At 45.2% G+C, this 23,601-nt stretch overlaps 1 protein-coding gene across 3 annotated transcripts in view; it reads right to left on the bottom strand.

The window, feature by feature from the left end:
• Positions 1–8,649, bottom strand: part of BUB1B (BUB1 mitotic checkpoint serine/threonine kinase B) — a 47,415-nt gene extending 38,766 nt beyond the window's left edge. Inside the window, exons 1-4 of one of the 3 annotated variants that reach the window (XM_077260644.1) lie at positions 8,513–8,649; positions 7,454–7,605; positions 825–884; positions 43–187 (exon numbers count right to left, since the gene is read on the bottom strand). In XM_077260644.1, coding sequence (XP_077116759.1) covers positions 43–187; positions 825–884; positions 7,454–7,593 — 345 coding nt within the window. In that variant the 5' untranslated portion in view covers positions 7,594–7,605; positions 8,513–8,649. Of the gene's footprint in view, positions 1–42; positions 188–824; positions 885–7,453; positions 7,606–8,459 lie in introns of all 3 variants that reach the window. The other 2 variants (XM_077260643.1, XM_077260645.1) reach the window with 2 other exon arrangements.
• Positions 8,650–23,601: the final 14,952 nt, after the last annotated feature.

Here is a 23,601-nt window from a genome sequence, read left to right as displayed (position 1 = left end):
CCATAAAAGCTTACAAATAAAAAATTATTTGGCTGAACTTACAAACTTAAGGCAAATCATGAGATAGCGTAGGTCCCCATAGTATTTCTGCTCTTGGTGGAAGATCTTAACTGCTCTCTCAAGCAGCAGACACAGGTTATTCTCTTTACCGCCCTGAGGGAATGCTTGTTCTGTCCATTTTATATACCTATGACATAGGAAAAGTTTTTTCTTTATTCATTTTTTTTTTAATAATTTTGATATTGTAAAAACTAACCCAGAACCAATCACAATTACAAACCCCATAACATAAGAACTTTGTTATGCCTCTAAAAAAAGTTTCACTAGTTGTTACAGAAGCTGGGAAGGAAAGCGCTTGCTGTTTTTCAGCAAAGTCACAGATGGTGCATTATAGAAATATTTTCAGTAAATGATCTATTTTGAAAAGGTTCCCTTTTCCGAAACGTCCTGATCCATTGTGTTGAGTTCACTGGCTTCACTTGGTTTCTAAACAGGTCTATAACCTCCCATCCCCAATCAGGTCACTCCTCAATATAATCACTCTCTCAAAGAAAAATGTCATAGCTCTGAGAAATGGACCCTGAAAAGTTTTCTTCTAGTGTAGTGGTCTTCTCAAAGAAAATCTGATCTGGGTATGGGGGTTGATCTTCTCATAGTGCTTTCATTGTGACACTTCTGAGAGATTAAGGATGGCAGAGTCTTCTATGGATTTGCTGGGGGTTCCAGAATGCCCAAACAATAAATAATTTATCACCTTTACTGTGGATTGGTGATCACCATCTTGAGAACAACGATCCCTTTTAGTCCATCAACTAATGACCTACCTGTCCCACACATCCAGAGGATCGTCTCCATTGTAGAAGCGAAGCTCTAATTCAAAGGCCCTAAATAAAAAAGGAAATCAATTAACGAATGAAGAATCAAATCTTTCCCCTCCTGGCTATAAAAACTAAAAAAATCTCTTGGTTCCCAGGCGCTTATATTACATTGATATAGAAGTAGAAGTCTCTCATCCGCTGATTAGTCTATATGATCATACCGCCTCACCTTTAGGTTACACTAACACATTTGTGTAAAGTGTCTGTGTGCCGTCTGATTTTTTTTTTTTTTCAGATCTCAAAATCGGATTAGAATAGGACCTGCCCTGAGTCTCCCGGATCTCACACTCGGATATGAGATTTCTATTGATGTGTGAATAGATCCAAGAAAATCCACGCTTCCCTGAGCCGCATGACAAATAAAAAAAAAAATGTATGTATGTATGTATGTATGTATGTATGTATGTATGTATGTATGTATGTATGTATGTATGTATGTATGTATGTATGTATGTACACACACGTGGTCAAAATTGTTGGTACCCCTCGTTTAATGACAGAAAAACCCACAATGGTCACAGAAATAACTTGAATCTGACAAAAGTAATAATAAATAAAATATCTATGAAAATTAATGAATGAAAGTCAGACATTACTTTTCAACCTTGCTTCCACAGGGGAAAAAAAATAAATAAATGTGGAAGCATGGTTGAAAAGCAATGTCTGACTTTGATTTGTTCATTTTCATAGATTTCTTTTTTTTTATTATTACCCGTATTTTCCGGCATATAAGACGACTGGGCGTATAAGACGACCCCCCAACTTTTCCAGTTAAAATATAAAATCTTCTTAAAAGTCGGGGGTCTTCTTATACGCCGTATGTCGTCTTATAGGGCCGGTGACTAATGTGCCTTTTGGGGGGGGGGGGGGGGGGAGTGGTCCTGATGACGAAGAGGGGGCATCTCACAGGAAAGTGTGAGTGGAGTATCCCCCATTACCTCATTGTAGCTGCAGTGTGGGGTGCTGGGGAGCGGCGGCGGCCACCGCCCCACAGCACAGCACGCATGCGGCACAAAGAGGAGCAGCAGCTGCCGCCTCTCCCCAGCACAGAGACCCCATGCTGCAGCTACAACGAGGTAATGGGGGATACTCCACTCACACTTTCCTGTGAGACGCCCCCTCTTCGTCATCGGGACCACTCCCCCCCACCCACCATATACACATTCACCGTCGGACTGGGGCACCGGGACACCGGAGAATCCTCCGGTGGGCCCTGCCCCCAGCCCCTGCCTCCTTCATTTGTGCCTGCCCTGCATGCTCATAGCTGTGGGGAGCAGGGCGCACTTTATTGTATAGCCAGCACCGGCTGGCAGACTGCACAGGTGATGGGAAGTGCAGGCGCAGCTCCTTCACATCACCTGCTGCCGCTGCCATTACTGAGAGCTGTGTGTGTGTGCCGACCCTCACTTCAGCCAGAACAGTCAGCAGAACAGCTGACTGTGAGGCTGAGAGGAGACACACACTCGCACACTACAGTTGTCCCAGTCACCTGTCTCCTGTGCTGCGTATCTCTGCTGCTCCTCTTCCACAAAGCCCTGGGCAGCAGTGTAAACGCTGATTGGCTGCAATTCAGCCAATCAGCATTAGTTTTCTTTGTGTGAGCTCACAGCACAGCTCAGGCAAGGAGCTGTGCTGTGATTGGTCAGCTGTCCTGCCCAGCAGCACACAGCACGGCCATATAGTGTACAACATAGAGGAGCAGAGGGACGTTTGCAGTCAGTGTGACTGTAAGTACATAACTATATGATGCCTGCACCCTGAGTAGATCTCTGGCCATAGAGGCAGTTAGGGGAGGGGGCCCCATGCAACCTAAAGGTAAGGGAAGGGGGCCCACAGTGATATTCTAATTTTCTTGTGGGTCCCCTCCCCCATTGTGTCAACCACCTCTATTTTACTGTGGCTCCCCTTTCCCTCTCTAAGCCCACAGGAAAATAGAGATGAAACAGTGGGGGAGGGGGCCCACAGGAAAATAGAGATGAAACAGTGGTGGAGGGGGCCCACAGGAAAATAGAGGTGACACAGTGGGGGAGGGGGCCCACAAGAAAATAGAGGTGACACAGTGGGGGAGGGGGCCCACAAGAAAATAGAGGTGACACAGTGGGGGAGGGGGCCCACAGGAAAATAGAGGTGACACAGTGGGGGAGGGGGCCCACAGGAAAATGGAGGTGACACAGTGGGGGAGGGGGCCCACAGGAAAATAGAGGTGACACAGTGGGGGAGGGGGCCCACAAGAAAATAGAGGTGACACAGTGGGGGAGGGGGCCCACAGGAAAATAGAGGTGACACAGTGGGGGAGGGGGCCCACAGGAAAATAGAGGTGACAGTGGGGGAGGGGGCCCACAAGAAAATAGAGGTGACACAGTGGGGGAGGGGGCCCACAGGAAAATAGAGGTGACATAGTGGGGGAGGGGGCCCACAGGATATTGGGTGACACAGTGGTGAAGGGGGTCCTCAGGTAATTAACACCTTTCCGACATAAGCCTTAAATGTATGGCGCGTGTTAAATGCCAGTGTCAATCTCTGACAGCAGCATATAACACATGCCAACATGTGTGCGCGTCATTCTCTCACCCATTGGCACCCATGATGCCGATGGGTTGTAATGACAGCCAGGGGTCTTCTTCCTGTGGCCAGGCTTTAAAGGAGACCATGATTTCTGCTATATACAGTGATGCTGTGGCATCACTGTATATAATAGCACATGCGATCGGATGATCGCATCTTCATGTCCTCTAAGGGGGCTAACTGTACCAGTGAAAGGTAAAAACAAAATTTAAAAAATTCCTAAAAGTTCAAATCACCCCTTTTTATCCAATTGAAAATATATTTAAAAAAATAACACATATTTGGTATTGCTGGGTTCAGAAAAGTCCGATCTATCAAAATATAAAAACAATTAACTCGATCAGTAAACACCGTAAACAGAAACAACTCAAGAACGCCAAATGTCCTTTTTTCTGTTCGCCACAATTACACAAAAAAAGCTATAACAAATGATGAAAAAAATCACATCTGTCCCAAAATCATACTAATAAAAACAATGTCTCGCCCCAACAGAAAGCTTCCCTGTGTGTAATAAAATACGCAGCAGTCGCCGTCTTCTGCCGCTGTGTCGTTGCTTGTGTCTTCTTCATTGCAGTGGAATATGGCCACCGGTAAGTATTTTACTACACACAGTGGACCTACATTACTGCTCTCCTGTGTGGTGTAGTATGTAGAGATGTCTGTATATATGTATGTATGTATATACAGGATTTGTCAACTCTTGTGTGGTGTAGTATATAGAGTATCTGTCAGCTCTCCTGTGTGGTGTAGTATATAGAGGATCTGTCAGCTCTCCCGTGTGGTGTATTATATAGAGCATCTGTCAGCTCTCCCGTGTGGTGTAGTATATAGAGGATCTGTAGGCTCTCCCGAGTGGTGTAGTATATAGAGGATCTGTCAGCTCTCCTGTGTGGTGTAGTATATAGAGGATCTATCAGCTCTCCTGTGTGGTGTAGTATATAGAGGATCTGTCAGCTCTCCTGTGTGGTGTAGTATATAGAGGATCTGTCGGCTCTCCCGTGTGGTGTATTATATAGAGCATCTGTCAGCTCTCCTGTGTGGTGTAGTATATAGAGGTTCTGTCAGCTCTCCCGTGTGGAGTAGTATATAGAGGATCTGTCTGTCAGCTCTCCTGTGCGGTGTAGTATATAGAGGATCTGTCAGCTCTCCTGTGTGGTGTAGTATATAGAGGATCTGTCAGCTCTCCTGTGTGGTGTAGTATATAGAGGATCTGTCAGCTCTCCTGTGTGGTGTAGTATACAGAGGATCTGTCAGCTCTCCTGTGTGGTGTAGTATATAGAGGATCTGTCAGCTCTCCTGTGTGGTGTAGTATATAGAGGATCTGTCAGCTCTCCTGTGTGGTGTAGTATATAGAGGATCTGTCAGCTCTCCTGTGTGGTGTAGTATATAGAGGATCTGTCAGCTCTCCTGTGTGGTGTAGTATATAGAGGATCTGTCAGCTCTACTGTGTGGTGTAATATATAGAGGATCTGTCAGCTCTCCCGTGTGGTGTATATAGGGGATCTGTCAGCTCTCCTGTGCGGTGTAGTATATAGAGGATCTGTCAGCTCTCCTGTGTGGTGTAGTATATAGAGGATCTGTCAGCTCTCCTGTGTGGTGTAGTATATAGAGGATCTGTCAGCTCTCCTCTGCAGTGTAGTATATAGAGGATCTGTCAGCTCTCCCGTGTGGTGTATATAGGGGATCTGTCAGCTCTCCTGTGTGGTGTAGTATATAGAGGATCTGTCGGCTCTCCCGAGTGGTGTAGTATATAGAGGATCTGTCAGCTCTCCTATGTGGTGTAGTATATAGAGGATCTGTCAGCTCTCCCGTGTGGTGTATATAGGGGATCTGTCAGCTCTCCTGTGTGGTGTAGTATATAGAGGATCTGTCGGCTCTCCCGAGTGGTGTAGTATATAGAGGATCTGTCAGCTCTCCTGTGTGGTGTAGTATATAGAGGATCTATCAGCTCTCCTGTGTGGTGTAGTATATAGAGGATCTGTCAGCTCTCCTGTATGGTGTAGTATATATAGGATCTATCAGCTCTCCTGTGTGGTGTAGTATATAGAGGATCTGTCAGCTCTCCTGTGTGGTGTAGTATATAGAGGATCTGTCGGCTCTCCTGTGTGGTGTAGTATATAGAGGATCTGTCGGCTCTCCTGTGTGGTGTAGTATATGGAGGATCTGTCGGCTCTCCTGTGTGGTGTAGTATATAGAGGATCTGTCGGCTCTCCTGTGTGGTGTAGTATATGGAGGATCTGTCAGCTCTCCTGTGTGGTGTAGTATATGGAGGATCTGTCAGCTCTCCTGTGTGGTGTAGTATATAGAGGATCTGTCAGCTCTCCCGTGTGGTGTAGTATATAGAGGATCCGTGAGCTCTCCTGTGGGGTGTAGTATATAGGATCTATCCTGTGTGGTATTTTTAAATGGCATGGTGGGCCCCAAGAAAGATTTTTCTCTGGTGGGCCCAAGGTACTCCAGTCCGACGCTGTACACATTGGTGTCTGCACTCGGCGTACAAGACGGCACCCGGCGTATAAGACGACCCCCGACTTTTAAGAAGATTTTCAGGGGTTAAAAAGTAGTCTTATACGCCAGAAAATACAGTACTTTTGTCAGATTCAACTTATTTCTGTGACCATTGTGGGTTTTTCTGTCATTAAACGAGGGGTACCAACAATTTTGACCACGTGTATATCTCATCAGATGCACATTTCACATTGATAAGCCTTAGCTGGAGAGCCATAGGTCAGCACTCAGAATCCAAACTAACAGCTGGAAACTTTATAGGTAAAATGCCGGGTGCAGCCAATAAACATGTGCGCTCACTCACCCAAGATGACGGCACATGGGTTTCAGAAACTGCAACATTGGACTCTACAAAGAACATGACTAATGATCAGATAAAGTGATTTATTTGTCAGGAGTACCCCTTTAAGAAATCTGTGTCACAATGAAAACCCCAATTTGGACTCGAGAAAGAAGGGCCATTTGCAAGACTTAGGTTCTGATTATCAGTCCATTAAGGGGTTTTCCGAGAAATGTGCTCAAACAAATACAAATTTAATTACGGTAAACATTTTTCTAAAAACTTCATCTAGTAAAAAGTTGTGCTTTACCTAGTGCAGTCTGTCAGGATTCCAAGATGGCAGCTACCATCAATCACACCTAGATTTCAGGATGGGATGCGTGAAGAACAAGACAGAGGTCAGATCTGAACAGCGTCCGGTCAGGCATCGTGAATGTGCACGCCTCTCCCATGTAATCAGGACGAGGTGTGATGGATGGTAGCTGCCATCTTGGAATCCTGACAGACTGAACCGGATAAAGCCACCGTTTTTGCTAAATTAAGTTATTTATAAAAATGTTTAATATATAAATGTGTATTATTTATTTTATATATTTATTTTAGCACATTCCTGAGAACTTCTTTAAGTCATCAATATCAGACTAATGGAGGTCCGATAGCCGCCACCCCCGCCACTGAGCCGTTTACAGGTCCTGGAGTAAGCAGGGACACCACAGCTCCGTGCACCTTGTAGTTGTCCTTCTTGGGTACAGCAACTAGACTCCCATTCACTTCAGTGGGATCTGAGCTCCAGTGCACAAACATAGCCTCTACGCAGTGTACGGAGCTGTGCACACTTTACTCCCAGTGTAGGACATCCATATTTTAGCCGTAGACAATAGTGATGAGCGAATATACTCGTTACTCGAGATTTCCCGAGCACCCTCGGGGGTCCTCCGAGTATTTGCAAGTACGCAGAGACTTAGTTTTCAGCACCGCAGCTGAATGATCTGTTAGCCAGCATAAGTACATGTGGGGGTTGCCTGGTTGCTAGGGAATCCCCACATGTACTTAGGCAGGCTAGTAGCTGTAAATCATTCAGCTGTGGCAAGAAAAACTAAATCTCCGAGCACTAAAAAATACCCGGAGGACACCCGAGCGTGCTCAGGAAATCCCGAGTAACGAGTATATTTGCTCATCACTAGTAGGCAACCTACATCGTCCCTGTTGGTGGAACACTCACTGTTTCTTTTGCTGGACAGCGTTGTGATTGGCACTCTCCTGCTGGGTGAGAGCTTCCTGCAGGGTGGACATCGTTCTCCCCTGGCGAAGAGGTTGAACATTCTCCTTACTTAGTTCCCACTCATCTCCAGCCTGTGCCATCCTGAATGGCAGCTGTAAAAAAAAAAACAATAACATTAAGGATTATGTATCCCTAAAGATGAGCCTGATGACGCAACTACAACACAGGATGTGGGGGGCATACAGATTGTATCCCTGCTAGAGTAGAGCGGCAGGGCACACATTGGTACGCAGCTCCATTCATTCCATAGGCTTCTTGTGGCAAGCACAGAGAAGAAACAGGGCAGAGCATGGATGTCCCTCCAGACATTCCATACATCTCCCATTGGGTGGGGAGAAAATGTAAACTTTAATTTATTTGTTTGTTGTTTTTTTTTGTGGGGGAGGGGGGGAGGAGGGGAGGAATTAAAGTTCCAAAAAACGACTGAATCCTGATAAGACATATTTGTCGGACAACAGCGGGCCTTATAGTCTGAGGACGCCTCCATATACACCTGAATACAGGTCGGGCATACAGCCAGGGGAATGCACTGTACAAAAGGGGACAGAAAAATGTACATATAGTAAAAGGGGATTTATCAGGTTGCACGGTCCCTCAGCTTCCCAGAGGACGGACAGGCATAATCACCCCAATAGACCAAACTCAGCGACCTCCCGGGCTGCTGGCAGGGGCAACTGGGCAGCGCAAGCAAGCGGTAAAGCCCAGAGCCCCTGCCTTGTGCCGCATCTAGATAACCGACTAGTCTGAGACTGCAGCGGTGGTCGGTAACCTAGGCAACAAGCCATGTGCCCTAACTGTAATTTTCCCTCAATATTTGACAGAGGGGTGTTTTATTAAAAGTAAAATTCCTGGTTTCTACACCACTTTTCAAGAGTATACACACATATACATCAAACACAACCCCTTTAAGAGCGCATCCAACTGCATAATGAGCTTGAAAGATTACCGTAGAACTACAGGCTCCAGCACGTCCCGGTATATTAATGGTTCGCCACTCACCGCTCGTTCGGTTATTGCCGCTGCACTACGGAAGGCTCCGGTGCAACACAGAATTCAAACGCAGGCGGTCGCCCTCTGATTGGTCCAATCTCGGGATGCGTTACGTGCCGCGCATGCCTACTGCCGCTATATTTCAAAGCTATGTGTTGATTCGCTAATACATACCATGTGATCGCAGCAGGAAGTAGCAAAGGATTTTGGGAGATGTAGTTTCTTTTATTTATTTTTTTTATGTCTGACTAGAAATGTCCCGTTTTCTTGGCCGCCATAATTAACGTTTACACGGTGCACACACTGACACAATGCAGGTGTAGCTTGAAGCCAAATGTTTGTGCTAATTTTGGCCTATTCCTGACTACAGCAGCCGGAGTAACTGTTAACCCCTCTGTCTCCGCAGCCATTTCCCCCCCATAGTTGTATAAGGGTCTTTTTTTTTTGCGGGGGGGGGGGAGTTGCTGATTTGTATCTTCATCCATTTTGTTAAAAAATATATTTTAGGACTTTCTACTTGCCGCACAGATCCGCCATCTGCGTCTGGCCACATAGGAGTGATGGAAAAGCACGGCGACTCTCAGGATTTGGTGTGTCCTATATTGGGAGACATTTGGCACCAAAAAACTGGAGCAAACACACCTTCATCCATCTTATCTGTATCTCAAGAAGATAAAAAACGTGCAACCCCCCTCCTGATAATACCTGAGGAGATGGGAGTTAAACTATATATATATTTTATTTTTTTTTGCTTGTTGTCTAAACTGATATGTGCTGTGGCTCAGAGAAAGAATGCAAAAACTGAGCAACCTGGCCCATGAGAACGTGACCCAGGCCCAAATCAACCAGAAGGTCTGGTATGACCGTAATGCCAGACTGAGGGCATGGGAGGAGGGACGGAAGGTTTGGGTGTTGGTCCCTATGTTACAGAATAAATTACAGGCCACATGGGAGGGACCATACACTGTACATAAGCGGCTAAATGATGTTAATTATGTGGTGACGCTAGATGAGCATGCAAAGCGTCAGAAAGTATTTCATGTAAATATGTTGGAGGCTCATCATGACAGGGAGACCTGTGTCTTACCTGTCTGTAGCCTGCCTGAAGAGGGGGAGGCCGATCTGTTACTAGATGTGGGGGCTGGGACTCAGTACATGGAGTCCCTGGAGTCAGCAGAGTTTAACCCTGAGCTATTACACAGTCAGAGGTCTGAGCTGATGGGGGTGCTCAGCGAGTTCACCGAAGTCTTCACAGGGGAGCCTGGGAGGACGCACTTAGCTACCCACCATGTGGACATTGGTACTAATCCCCCAGTATGGCAATCTGCATACCGGGTGTCGGCCTTCATCATTTTTACTGTTAAAGTGGCACTGCTGTACAGGGAGCTGCTCCGTTCACATACATAGGGCAGTGTTATACTTCCTTACACTGGAGATAGATGGCAGTGCTGCTGTGGAGGGGAAAAAAATCCTGCTGCCCCTGTTCTTTTGCAAGGTCCTGTCACACACAACGTATAAAAAAATCGGTCCATTTTACACGGACGACAATCGCAGAAATGTTCCCTGAACAGTGATCCGTATATTGTCCGTGTGCAGTGCGAGGATGCGATTTTCTGGCATGTAACCATCCATGTGACATCCGTATGACATCCGTATGGCGAGATTTTGTCGCTGGCTTGCAAAATTGACATATAATGGATCCATGGGCTCAAATATTCGTGAAAACATATATACAGGCTATATATATATATATATATATATATATATATATATATATATATATACAGTACAGACCAAAAGTTTGGACACACCTTCTCATTTAAAGATTTTACTGTATTTTCATGACTATGAAAATTGTACATTCACACTGAAGACATCAAAACTATGAATTAACACATGGAATTATATACTTAACAAAAAAGTGTGAAACAACTGAAATTATGTCTTATATTCTAGGTTCTTCAAAGTAGCCACCTTTTGCTTTGATGACTGCTTTGCACACTCTTGGTATTCTCTTGATGAGCTTCAAGCGGTAGTCACTGGGAATGGTTTTCACTTCACAGGTGTGCCCTGTCAGGTTTAATAAGTGGGATTTCTTGCCTTATAAATGGGGTTGGGTCTATCAGTTGTGTTGTGCAGAAGTCTGGTGGATACACAGCTGATAGTCCTACTGAATAGACTGTTAGAATTTGTATTATGGCAAGAAAAAAGCAGCTAAGTAAAGAAAAACGAGTGGCCATCATTACTTTAAGAAATGAAGGTCAGTCAGTTCGAAAAATTGGGAAAACTTTGAAAGTGTCCGCAAGTGCAGTGGCAAAAACCGTCAAGCGCTACAAAGAAACTGGCTCACGTGAGGACCGCCCCAGGAAAGGAAGACCAAGAGTCACCTCTGCTTCTGAGGATAAGTTTATCTGAGTCATCAGCCTCAGAAATCGCAGGTTAACAGCAGCTCAGATTAGAGACCAGGTCAATGCCACACAGAGTTCTAGCAGCAGACACATCTCTACAACAACTGTTAAGAGGAGACTTTGTGCAGCAGGCCTTCATGGTAAAATAGCTGCTAGGAAACCACTGCTAAGGACAGGCAACAAGCAGAAGAGACTTGTTTGGGCTAAAGAACACAAGGAATGGACATTAGACCAGTGGAAATATGTGCTTTGGTCTGATGAGTCCAAATTTGAGATTTTTGGTTCTAACCACCGTGTCTTTGTGTGACGCAGAAAAGGTGAACGGATGGACTCTACATGCCTGGTTCCCACCGTGAAGCATGGAGGAGGAGGTGTGATGGTGTGGGGGTGCTTTGCTGGTGACACTGTCGGGGATTTATTCAAAATTGAAGGCATACTGAACCAGCATGGCTACCACAGCATCTTGCAGCGGCATCTTATTCCATACAGTTTGTGTTTAGTTGGACCATTATTTATTTTTCAACAGGACAATGACCCCAAACACACCTCCAGGCTGTGTAAGGGCTATTTGACCCACAAAGAGAGTGATGGGGTGCTACGCCAGATGACCTGGCCTCCACAGTCATTAGACATGAACCCAATCAAGAAGGTTGGGGTGAGCTGGACCGCAGAGTGAAGGCAAAAGGGCCAACAAGTGCTAAGCGTCTCTGGGAACTCCTTCAAAATTGTTGGAAGACCATTCCCAGTGACTACCTCTTGAAGCTCTTGAAGCTCATCAAGAGAATGCGAAGAGTGTGCAAATCAGTCATCAAAGCAAAAGGTGGCTACTTTGAAGAACCTAGAATATAAGACATAATTTCAGTTGTTTCAAACTTTTTTGTTAAATATATAATTCCACATGTGTTAATTCATAGTTTCGATGCCTTCAGTGTGAATGTACCATTTTCATAGTCATGAAAATACAGAAAAATCTTTAAATGAGAAGGTGTGTCCAAACTTTTGGTCTGTACTGTATATGTCAGTGAGACACATACCTCTCTGTGTTCATCATCTCATTAAATGCATTTACATTTGACCAGCCTAATTTTCCCGAAATTGCCTGCGCCCCCTACAACCAATATGCGAAAATTTTGCACGGGCCAACTAGTATATTAATATTGCAGTATATAGTATAAGCAATCAAGTCATCGCAGGTTCAAGTTGCTAAAACATATATATGTACATACACACATTAAAAAAGATTAAAAGACTCCAACTCAAACATATTTCACAGATCCGTACATTCCTTCACCAAGAAACTGCAAAAACGCTCGTGCATGCCCTCATCATCTCGCTCCTTGACTACTGCAACCTCCTAGTCTCTGGCCTCCCCTCTAGCACGCTTGTACCACTCCAATCCATCCTACACTGTGCTGCCCGACTAATCCACCTGTTTCCCCGCTACTCCCTAGCCTCTCCCCTATGCCAAGCCTTTCACTGGCTTCCTATTGTCCAGAGACTCCAAACCCTAAGTATGACATACAAAGCCATCCACAACCAGTCTCCACCATACATCTGTAACATGGTCTATTGGTACTTACCTACACGCAAACTTCGATCCTCTCAAGCTCTCCTTCTCTACTCCCCTCTCACCTCTTCTTCCCACAACCGCATACAAGACTTCTCCCGTACTTCCCCCATACTCTGGAACTCTCTACCCCAACACATTAGACTTTCGCCTACCACAGACACCTGCAAAAGGAACCTGAAGACCCACCTTTTCCGGAAAGCCTACAACCTGCAGTGATCCTCAGTCTGCTGAACCGCCGTACGACCAGCTCTACCCTCTCCTAGTATATCCTCACCCATCCGCTGCAGACTGTGAGCGCTCACGGGCAGGGTCCTCCCTCCTTCTATACTTGTGTGTGACTTGTATTGCTCAGGCTTATTGTACTTGTCTATGTATGCCCCTTTTCACATGTAAAGCGCCATAGAATAAATGGCCCTTATATAATTAATATTAATAATAATAATTAAATCATCTCCCTGCTTCCATTTTAAAAATAAAGAAATCATCATATTTGATCTCTAAAAATTCGATATTTCAAGATATATAGTTATGTTAACCATACGTTAAACGCCAGAAAGTGGAAACACCAAGACATTTTTTTTTTAGTTGCTCTTCTTACTACAAAAAAATTAGATAAAAAGCAATCAAAGCATCATGTAAGCCCAAATTATATAAATAAAAACAACAGCTCAGCAAGCAAAAAGAAATCAAACTTTCACACAGCTCCATTGACGTAAAAATTTAAAAAAAGTTACCGGTCTCAGAAAATAGCACAAACCAATTTTTTTTTTTACAAAGTTTAGAATTTTTTTTCCATCACTAAAACATGAAATAAAATTTTATACGTTTGATATTGTCGCAATTGTACTGACCTGAGGAATCATGCTACCAGACCAGGTCATAATGAACACTGTAAAAACGAATCCCCCCAAAAATAGTGGAATTGCATTTTGTTTGATTTATCACCATTTTACCGAACTTGGAAGTTTTTTCTGTTTTTCAGTACATATCGTAAACTGAATGGTCTATCACAACCACAACTCGTCCCATAAAATCAAGCCCTCGTACGGCTATGTCAACAGACAAATAAAAAAGTTATGCCTATTGGAAGGAGAGGAAAAACAAAAGCATAAAAAATGAACATTTCCTAGGGGTTAAATGTGTTTTAAGACTTAAGTAAGGGTTCGCTCACACGAGCGTATAAATCAGACAAGTGCATTAGGATAAAAAAAAATCAGATTGCACTCAAACCAATGTTATTCAGTGAGGCAGTGCAGATCTGCGTATTTTCTCCCAGCTGTATTCTGTGATTTGACTCTGAAATATGATGGGTGCAAGAAAAAAATTAGATGCAATACGGACCATCAGTATAGCATCCGATTTTTACGGATGCATTACAATTCTGTAAGATGGGAAACTGTAAATGGTCCAGTAAAAGATTAGCTGCTGAGTCCAAAAACGGATTGTATACAGACAGTACACGGCTGACAAGCCTGGATGAAAATAGGAACAATTTTTTTTTATACCCTCTTGTGACCCCAGCCTAACAGGGCTGAATGGAATCAAAGGGGTTTTTGTGTACATCATGTTTTTAGTGAACTTCTGAGGAAGAATTCTTGTATTAGGCTACTTTCATATTAGCGTCGGTACGGGCCCGTCGCAGTACGTCGTGCCGACGTACCGACGCATGCTGTGAAATAAAAGCACAACGGCGGCAGCGGATGCAGTTTTTCAACGCATCCGCTGCCGCATTGTAATGTCCGGGGAGGAGGGGGCAGAGTTCCCAGGAAATGGCGGACACGATGCACAAAAAAAGTTACATGAAACTTTTTTTGTGCCGGCGGTCCGACAAAACACGACGCATCCGTCGCACGACGGATGCGACGTGTGGCCATACGTCGCAATGCGTCGCTAATGTAAGTCTATGGGGAAAAAACGCATCCTGCAGACAACTTTGCAGGATGCGTTTTTTCTCCTAAACGACGCATTGCGACGTATTCAAAACGACGCTAGTGTGAAAGTAGCCTTAGGGTACCGTTACACAAAACGATTTACCAACGATCACGACCAGCGATATGACCTGGCCGTGATCGTTGGTAAGTCGTTGTGTGGTCGCTGGGGAGCTGTCACACAGACAGCTCTCCAGCGACCAACGATGCCGAAGGCCCTGGGTAACTAGGGTAAACATCGGGTTACTAAGCGCAGGGCCGCGCTTAGTAACCTGATGTTTACCCTGGTTACCAGCGTAAACATAAAATAAAATAAACACATACTCACATTCCGGTGCCCGGCGTCCGCTTCCCTGCACTCCTCCTGCATCCTGTGTAAGCGCCGGCCAAAGCAGAGCGGTGACGTCACCGCTGTGCTCTGCTTTCACTTCACGGCCGGCGCTCACAGTCAGTGCAGGGAAGCAGACGGCCAGGGACCTGATGGACACCAGAATGTAAGTATGTACTGTTTGGTTTTTTTTACATTTACGATGGTAACCAGGGTAAACATCGGGTTACTAAGCACGGCCCTGCGCTTAGTAACCCGATGTTTACCCTGGTTACAAGCGAACGCATCGCTGGATCGGTGTCACACACACCGATGCAGCGATGACAGCGGGAGATCCAGCGACGAAATAAAGTTTCAAACGATCTGCTACGACATACGATTCTCAGCGGGGTCCCTGATCGCCGCTGCGTGTCAGACACAGAGATATCGTATGGATATCGCTGGAACGTCACGGATCGTGCCGTCGTAGCGATCAAAGTGCCAATGTGAGACGGTACCCTTAGCTGTTCTGTGTACATTTATATGCAGCTTTTTCTCTTGCAATTATTGGATTCTGACCTGTTTGTCAGCCTCAGACAGTGACACTATTACCTTTCCTAATTGGACATTTGTTGACTTAATTGCACACTGTGTCCCTGAATCATCAGTCTGGCTTATTTCTCTCTGCTATGCATGGATGCCCCTCAGGTGGCGAAACTCTAGGGAGTGATGTCTCCATCCCTTTCATTTATTAATGCCAACTGGTCATAGGAGACAGTGCTAATTACAGGCACTGTCAGCTAATCCTGCCATTGAGAAGCTGTTGATATGGTTGATTGCCAAGTGCCAACAAGGACTTATATATGTATAGACAATGAGCCTTAAAGTTACGCCATCACTAATTCTTAGCTCAATCTTCTTCCAAAATTAGCATTTTGGTGCTTCAGAAAATACGGCTCCTGGGAGTTTGAGTATTGTTTTATTAAATTTGCAACTGGATTGCACTATATGATACTGCATCACAATTCATTGCGAATCCTTCAGTACAAATTATCTTGTGATTTTCACTTTAAATTCTGACTTTTGCATATGGAGTCCAAAGAATGCATTCTATAAGTCATTTTTAATAAAAAATCCTTAAAGTGTTGCAATGGTATGTAAAGAATGTGAATTTGTTACCAAAAGCATGATTGTAATTGTCTGAATTCGTGACATGATCTTAGAGATCTGAATTGAAGACACGGTTAGGCAAATCTGAATTCAGTACGTGGTCGTACAAACCTAAACCAGGACATGGCTGCACAAACCTAAATCCAAAACATAGTCATACAAACTTAACCCAAGACATGGTCTTACAAACCTCAACCCAGGACAAGGTCGTACAAACCTAAAACAAGGACATGATTGCACAAACCTAAGCTCAGGACATGGTCGTACACATCTGGATTTGTGACATGGTATTACAAATCTGAATTTGGGACCTGGTATTACAAATCTGAATTTGGGACATGGTTGTACAAATCTGAATTTGGAACATGGTCATATAAACCGGGACATGGTCGTAGAAATCTGGATTTGAGACATGGTCGTTGTGGATACAAGAGGGTCAGTAGGTGCTCTCGTCAGTTTGACTTTAGAAAGACTGCATGGGCCAGGGCTCATCCCACTGAACACTTGTACTCCTTCCCCGCAAGCAGAATACTACTCAGGCAACACAGGGTGAGGGTACCACACTGTGGTGATACTTTATTGGATCATCAACAGTCAGCAATATATAGTACATTCCCAGCAAGTACACAAGATAGTACAAATGACAGAGTCTCACGCTTCTGCAGGCTCGCTGGGAAATAGCACCTCTTGACTTTGGGCCATCCAGTGCTAACTAGCCCAGACAGTAGCACCCCGCTTTTGATGGGCACCCACAGAGAGGAGGTAGTGGCAAGCTTAGGCATCTGACCAAGCACAATGAGATATGATGCCAGGTGACCTGATTGTGCCAACCTGGGTTCTCCAAATGTCCTTGTGGGTTCAGATATAATTTGACCAAATTCTATGCTAAGCATCTCATTTTTTCCTAACATTCAAAAGCCATACTGCTATTCATATTTCATATATTTTACATTGACAGGCTTTAGCATGATAGAATGCAGCCTTTTTTTTCTATATTGTATAGGGAGGTAGCTCCTCCTGGTATGCACCTATTCACATTAGTCTGGATGTGCCAGTCAGTTTTTTGTCAGCTGTGTCATTACAGTCATAGAAATCTGGATTTGGAAAATGGTCGAACAAGTCAGAATTTGGGACATGGTCAAACACATCTTAAGTGGACATTATTATTTATTTTTAGCACACCATTGATTCTATTGTGCTGTACATGAGATGGGGTTACATACATATTGTACATTACAGAAAACAAACTAACCATTACAGACTGGTACAGAAAAAAGAGGACCCTGCCGTTGTGGCCTTACAGTCTACAGGATAATGGAAAAGGAGACAGTAGGTCAGAGGATTGCGGCAGCTTCGGTGATTGTGAGGTCGCAGCGGGGTTATTGCAGGCTGTAAGCTTTCTTGAGGGGATGGGTTTTCAAATTCCTTCTGAGGGTATGTGCACACGTTGCGGATTCCATTGCAGATTTTTCCACGCGGATTCTGCAGAATCTGCAGGTAAAACGCCTTGCGGGATTATCTGCAGACTTTGTGCGGTTTTTATGCGGATTTCACCTGCGATTTTACACCTGCGAATTACTATTTTGGAATAGGTGTAAAACGCTGCGGAATCCGCACAAAGAATTGACAGGCTGCGGAAAATAAACCGCTGTGTTTCTGCTCGGAATTTTCCGCAGCATGTGCACTGCGGATTTGGTTTTCCATAGGTTTACATGGTACTGTACAACGCATGGAAAACTGCTGCGGATTCGCAGGGCCAAATCCGCTGCGGATCCGCAGACCAATCCTCAACGTGTGCACATACCCTTAAGGTTCCAAGTGTGGCAATTAATTAGATGTGTTGAGGCACAGAATTCCAGAATATGGGGGATACCTGGGAAAAGTCTTGAGGCGATTGGGTGAGGAATGCATGAGTGTGGAGGAGAGAAGGAGATCCTGTGAGTACCATAGGTTGTGTGTTGGAAGATATCAGCAGATTACTATGGAGATATTATTTATTTATATAGCACCATTAATTCCATGGTGCTGTACATGAGACGGGGTTATATCAAATACAAATATCACTTACAGTAAACAAAACTAACAATGGCAGACTGGTACAGAGGGGAAAGGACCCTGCCCTTGCGGGCTTAGGGTACCTTCACACTAAACGATATCGCTAGCGATCCGTGACGTTGCAGCGTCCTGGCTAGCGATATCGTTGTGTTTGACACGCAGCAGCGATCAGGATCCTGCTGTGATATCGCTGGTCGTTTAGGAAAGTTCAGAACTTTATTTGGTCGTCAGATCGCTGTGTATCGTTGTTTTTGACAGCAAAAGCAACGATGCCAGCGATGTTTTACAATGGTAACCAGGGTAAATATCGGGTTACTAAGCGCAGGGCCGCGCTTAGTAACCCGATGTTTACCCTGGTTACCATCGTAAAAGTAAAAAAAACAAACAGTACATACTCACCCTCTGATGTCTGTCACACGTCCCTCGCCGTCCGCTTCCTGCACTGACTGAGCGCCGGCCCTAAAGTAAAAGCACAGCACAGCGGTGACGTCACCGCTCTGCTGTTAGGGCCGGCACTCAGTCAGTGCAGGGAAGCGGACGCCGGGGGACGCGAAGGTGAGTATGTACTGTTTGTTTTTTTACATTTTACACTGGTAACCAGGGTAAACATCGGGTTACTAAGCGCGGCCCTGCGCTTAGCAACCCGATGGTTACCCGGGGACCTCGGCATCGTTGGTCGCTGGAGAGCGGTCTGTGTGACAGCTCTCCAGCGACCACACAGCGACGCTGCAGCGATCGGCATTGTTGTCTGTATCGCTGCAGCGTCACTTAGTGTGAAGGTACCTTTACATTCTACAGGATTATGGGGAAGGAGACAGTAGGTCTGTGGTTGCAGTAGCTCCGATGGTGTTGAGGTGGCCGTGTGATCATTACAGGTTGTAAGTTTCTTTGAAGAGATGGGTTTTCAGGTTCCGTTTGAAAGATCCAAATGTGGTGGATAACCGGATGTGTTGGGGCACAGAATTCCAGAGAATGGGGGATATACGGGAGAAGTCTTGGAGGCGACTGGGTGAGGAGCAAATAAGCATGGAGGAGAGAAGGAGGTCTTGGGAGGACCGGAGATTACGTGAGGGAAGATATTGAGAGATTAGTGCGGAAATATACGGAGGAGAAAGGTTATGGATGCCTTTGTAGTTCAATGTTAGTAGTTTAAACTGGATACACTGGGAAATTGGGAGCCAGTGAAGGGATTTGCAAAGAGGGCAAGCAGGAGTGTAGCGAGGAGAGAGATTAATTTGTCGAGCAGCAGAATTAAGGATGGACTGGAGGGGTGCGAGAGTGTTAGAGGGTAGCCCATAAAGGAGGATGTTGCAGTAGTTGAGGCGAGAGATGATTAGGGCATGCACAAGCATTTTGGTAGAGTGAGGGTTGAGGAAAGGACAGATTCTGGAAATATTTTTGAGCTGGAGGCGACAGGAGGTAACGAGAGCTTGGATGTGCAGTTTAAAGGACAAGGCAGAGTCCAGGGTTACTCCAAGGCAGCGGATTATCTGGACAGGGAAAGTGTGAATTCATTTATTGTGATAGATCAGGTAGGGAAGATGTGCGAGATGGAGGAAAGATAATTAGTTCGGTTTTGTCCACATTGAGTTTGAGGAAGCGAGAGGAGAAGAAGGAAGATATGGCTGATAGACAATCTGGAATTCTGGACAGCAGAGAGGTGACATCTGGGCCAGAGAGGTAGATCTGAGTGTCATCGGCATATAGATGGTACTGGAAGCCATAGGACTTTATAAGTTGTCCCAGACCAAGGGTATAGATTGAGAAGAGAAGAGGTCCTAGGACAGAGCCTTGAGGGCCTCCAACAGAGAGGAGGTCAGATGAAGAGGTAGTATGGGAGTATGAAACGCTAAATGTGCAGTTGGTAAGGTATGAGGAGATCCAGGATAGGGCGAGGTCTTTGACACCAAAGGAAGAGAGAATCTGTAGTAGGAGGCAGTGGTAAACTGTGTCGAAGGCAGAGGACAGGTCTAGAAGGAGGAGTATAGAGAATTGTCTGTTAGCTTTGGCTGTAAGTTAGTCGTTCGTAAGTTTGGTCAGGGCAGTCTCAGTGGAATGGTGGGGACGGAAGCCAGATTGAAGGCTGTCGAAAAGAGAGTTAGATGCAAGGTGAGAGGAAAGTTCAGCGTGGACATGCTGCTCAAGTAGTTTGGAAGCAAATGGGAGCAAAGATATGGGACGGTAGCTGGACATAGTGCTCGGGTCAAGGGAAGGCTTTTAGAGGATAGGTGTGATTGTGGTATGTTTGAAAGCAGAGGGGAAGGTACCAGAAGTTAGTGAGAAATTGAAGAGATGGGTCAGGGATGGGATTAGTGTAGTGGTGAGGTTGGGGAGGAGGTGGGATGGGATCAAGTGCACAAGTGGTGAGGTGTGATTTGGAGAGAAGATGAGCAAGCTGTCCTTCAGTGATTTTGGGGAGGAAAGTTATGGGGTTAGGCCGCAGTGTTCCCCAAGTCCGGTCCTCAAGAGCCACCAACAGGTCATGTTTTCAGGATTTCCTTAGTATTGCACAGGTGATAATTTCATCACCTGTGCAATACTAAGGAAATCCTGAAAACATGATCTGTTGGTGGCTCTTGAGGACCGGACTTGGGGAACACTGCGTTAGGGTATTGGTCAGGCATACACAGGGGATGCGGTGGTAAGACAACAAAGACTTGCCTTGTTTGGTCTATCTGATTTTTGAAGTGGGTGGCAAAGTCCTCAGCAGAGATGAGGAAGGTTAGAGGGGGCAGTGGGGGGCGGAGGACGGAGTTAAAGGTGTTGAACAACTGTTTTGGGTTGAGGGATAAAGAAGATAGGAGGGATGTGACATAGGCCTGTTTAGCAGAGGTGAGAGCTGATTTGAATGCGAGTGTTGCTTGTTTGAGTGCAGTGAAATCATCTTGCAAATGAGTTTTCTTCCAACGCCGTTCTGCAATTCTGGATACTTGCCGAAGCTTTTTAGAGATGTTATTGTGCCAGGGTTGTCTATTGATTCGTCGCACTCTGCTATGCATGACAGGGGCGACCGAGTCGATGGCTGAAGCGAGAGTGGCATTGTAGAAACTAGTGTCTGTGTCGTGTAGTGAAGCTATGGAGGTGTTGTGAACTATACTTCTTGGCTCCCTCTTGTGGTCACTAGTGGTTTGGCACTTGGATTGTCTTTTCCCAGGTTGGTACTCACCTGGTTCGTTAGGCCTGGGGTGTTGCTATTTAAACTTCCTGGATTCTCAGTCCAGTGCCTGGCATCGTTGTAATCAGTTCATTTCTGTTTGCTCCTGTCTTCAGGTCCTGGTTCTTTGCAAGATAAGCTAAGTCCTGCTTTCTTATTTTTGTTTATTTGCATTGTTCATATTTTTGTCCAGCTTGTACAAAATGTGACTCCTGATATCGCTGGAAGCTCTAGGGGGCTGATATTCTCCCCCCTCACCGTTAGTCGGTTCGGGGGTTCTTGGATATTCAGCGTGGATATTTTGCAGGGTTTTTTGCTGACCATATAAGTCATCTTACTATCTTCTGCTATTAGTCAGTGGGCCTCTCTTTGCTAAAATCTAGTTCATTCTTACGTTTGTCTTTTCTTCTTACCTCACCGTTATTATTTGTTGGGGTCTTGTATTATAACTTTGGGGTCTTTTCTCTGGAGGCAAGAGAGGTCTTATTTTCCCCGATAGGGTTAGTTAGTTCTCCGGCTGGCGCGAGACGTCTAGAATCAACGTAGGCACGTTCCCCGGCTACTGTTAGTTGTTTGTGCTAGGATCAGGTATATGGTCAGCCTAGTTACCACTTCCCTATGAGCTGGTATTTATGTTTGCAGACTTTGCTGTAATCTCTGAGATCCTCTGCCATTGGGATCATAACAGGAGGACAGTGGCTGAATAGAGTCAGAGAGTGTGCGAGGGTCTAGATGTGCAAGGTTTCTGCGGGGGTGCGCATGTTGCTGGACATGGGTGACAGGTGTGGAGGACAGTGATGAGAAAGTGAGCAGATGGTGGTCGGATAGGGGGAGAGGGGAGGTGGCGAAGTTCGATAGGGAGCATAAATGGGTGAAGACCAGTTCTAATGTGTGTCCATCTGTGTGGGTGGCTGAGGAGGACCACTGAGTAAGTCCAAAAGATGAAGTAAGGGACAGGATTTTGGAGGCTGCTGACTGGTGGGTGTCAATGGGGATGTTGAAGTCGCCCATGATGATGGTGGGAATGTCAGCAGACAGAAAGTGAAGGGGTCAGGTGCAGAATTGGTCAATAAAGGCAGTGGTCGGGCCCGGAGGATATATGGAGGAGACAGGTTATGGATGGCTTTTGTAGGTTAGTGTTAGTAGTCTGAACTAGATATATTAGGGAAATGGGCCAATGAAGGGATTTGGAGATGGGAGAAGCAGAGGGGTGGGGGGAATGTGGTGGATTAGTCCGGCAGCAGAGTTAATGACGGACTGGAGAGGTGTGAGAGTGGTAGCATGGAGGCCCACAGACCTGGTTGAACAAATCTGATTTTGGCACATAGATAAACAAATTTCAACTCAAACTCAGCATATGGTCGCACAGATCAGAAGTTGAAGGGATGACACAGTTCATACGGCACAACAGACATACAGTCTGGTGGACAGTCAGCCATCAAAGGGCAGGAAACAGTCTAAGTCAAATCCACAACAGAAAACAAAACGGCCTTTACAAATGAATGATGCTGTGGCTCATCAGATGAGGATGAAACAAGGAGCTCTGAAAGCTCGACATGTACAGCATTGGTTTAATTTCCCATCAAGTTCCACAGAAATGAAACTGCTAATGATCCTCAAAGAATGTGCTTCACTGTACAAGGCTTGTTTCGCGCACACGTCCTACGGGCACCTCTAGTGTGTTTTGTTTGCATTTACAACAGTCTAGTCATCTCTAGAAAAAAATCTTTGTCCAGGCTTAGCAATTTTCTGCAACCTTCCCTCTGGTGTTTCCAAACACTTTTCAGAATTTCTTAGAATTTTGCAGCTCCTATCTGAACAAAGACCAGGAAACATAGAATTAACTTCCAGCCTAATTGGTTGTTATTAGTGATGGGCGAGCACTAAAATGCTCGGTTGCTCGTAACTCGGGTCGAGCAAATTGGAATGCTCGGGTGCTCGACCCGAGCAACAAGCCCAAAGTAAGTCTATGGGAAACTCGAGCATTTTTCCGGCGCCCCCCGGTGGTCTGCAGAGGGACTAGAAATTGCGGAAATCGATGGGAATAGTGCTCAAATGACATGGGAACAGCAGGGGGAAGACCCCTGGAAGCATTTCTGACTCCCAGGTCACTGCTGTGAACAATGTTGTCAGAGTCTTACGCCACTTTTACAGACTCACAATAAAACATACAAAAACGAAACAAAAATGGATTTTCCAGGGAAGTATGTTAAGGAGCATCCTTTTCAGGGTAATAACTTGTATATAAGGCAAAATAAATAACTAAAAACAAAAATTCTCCACACCTTGGGCTATGTTCACATGTAGAGTTTTTGATGCGTTTTTGAACTTTAGCATTGCTTTCAACCAAGACAAATGTATTCACTGGGAAATGTAATTTTAACATTTTACAACCTTACCTGGCCATGTTGTGTGTGACACATCATCAGACACATCATGTTTCATTTATGAAGGAGGGACTCTGAAAGTCACAAAGCCTATTTTTATAGGGCCATCAGGCGGTGTT

This window comes from Ranitomeya variabilis, chromosome 1 (genome assembly GCF_051348905.1).
Source record: "Ranitomeya variabilis isolate aRanVar5 chromosome 1, aRanVar5.hap1, whole genome shotgun sequence".
Taxonomy (NCBI): Eukaryota; Metazoa; Chordata; class Amphibia; order Anura; family Dendrobatidae; genus Ranitomeya; species Ranitomeya variabilis.
This window is presented reverse-complemented; position numbering and strand designations above follow the sequence as displayed.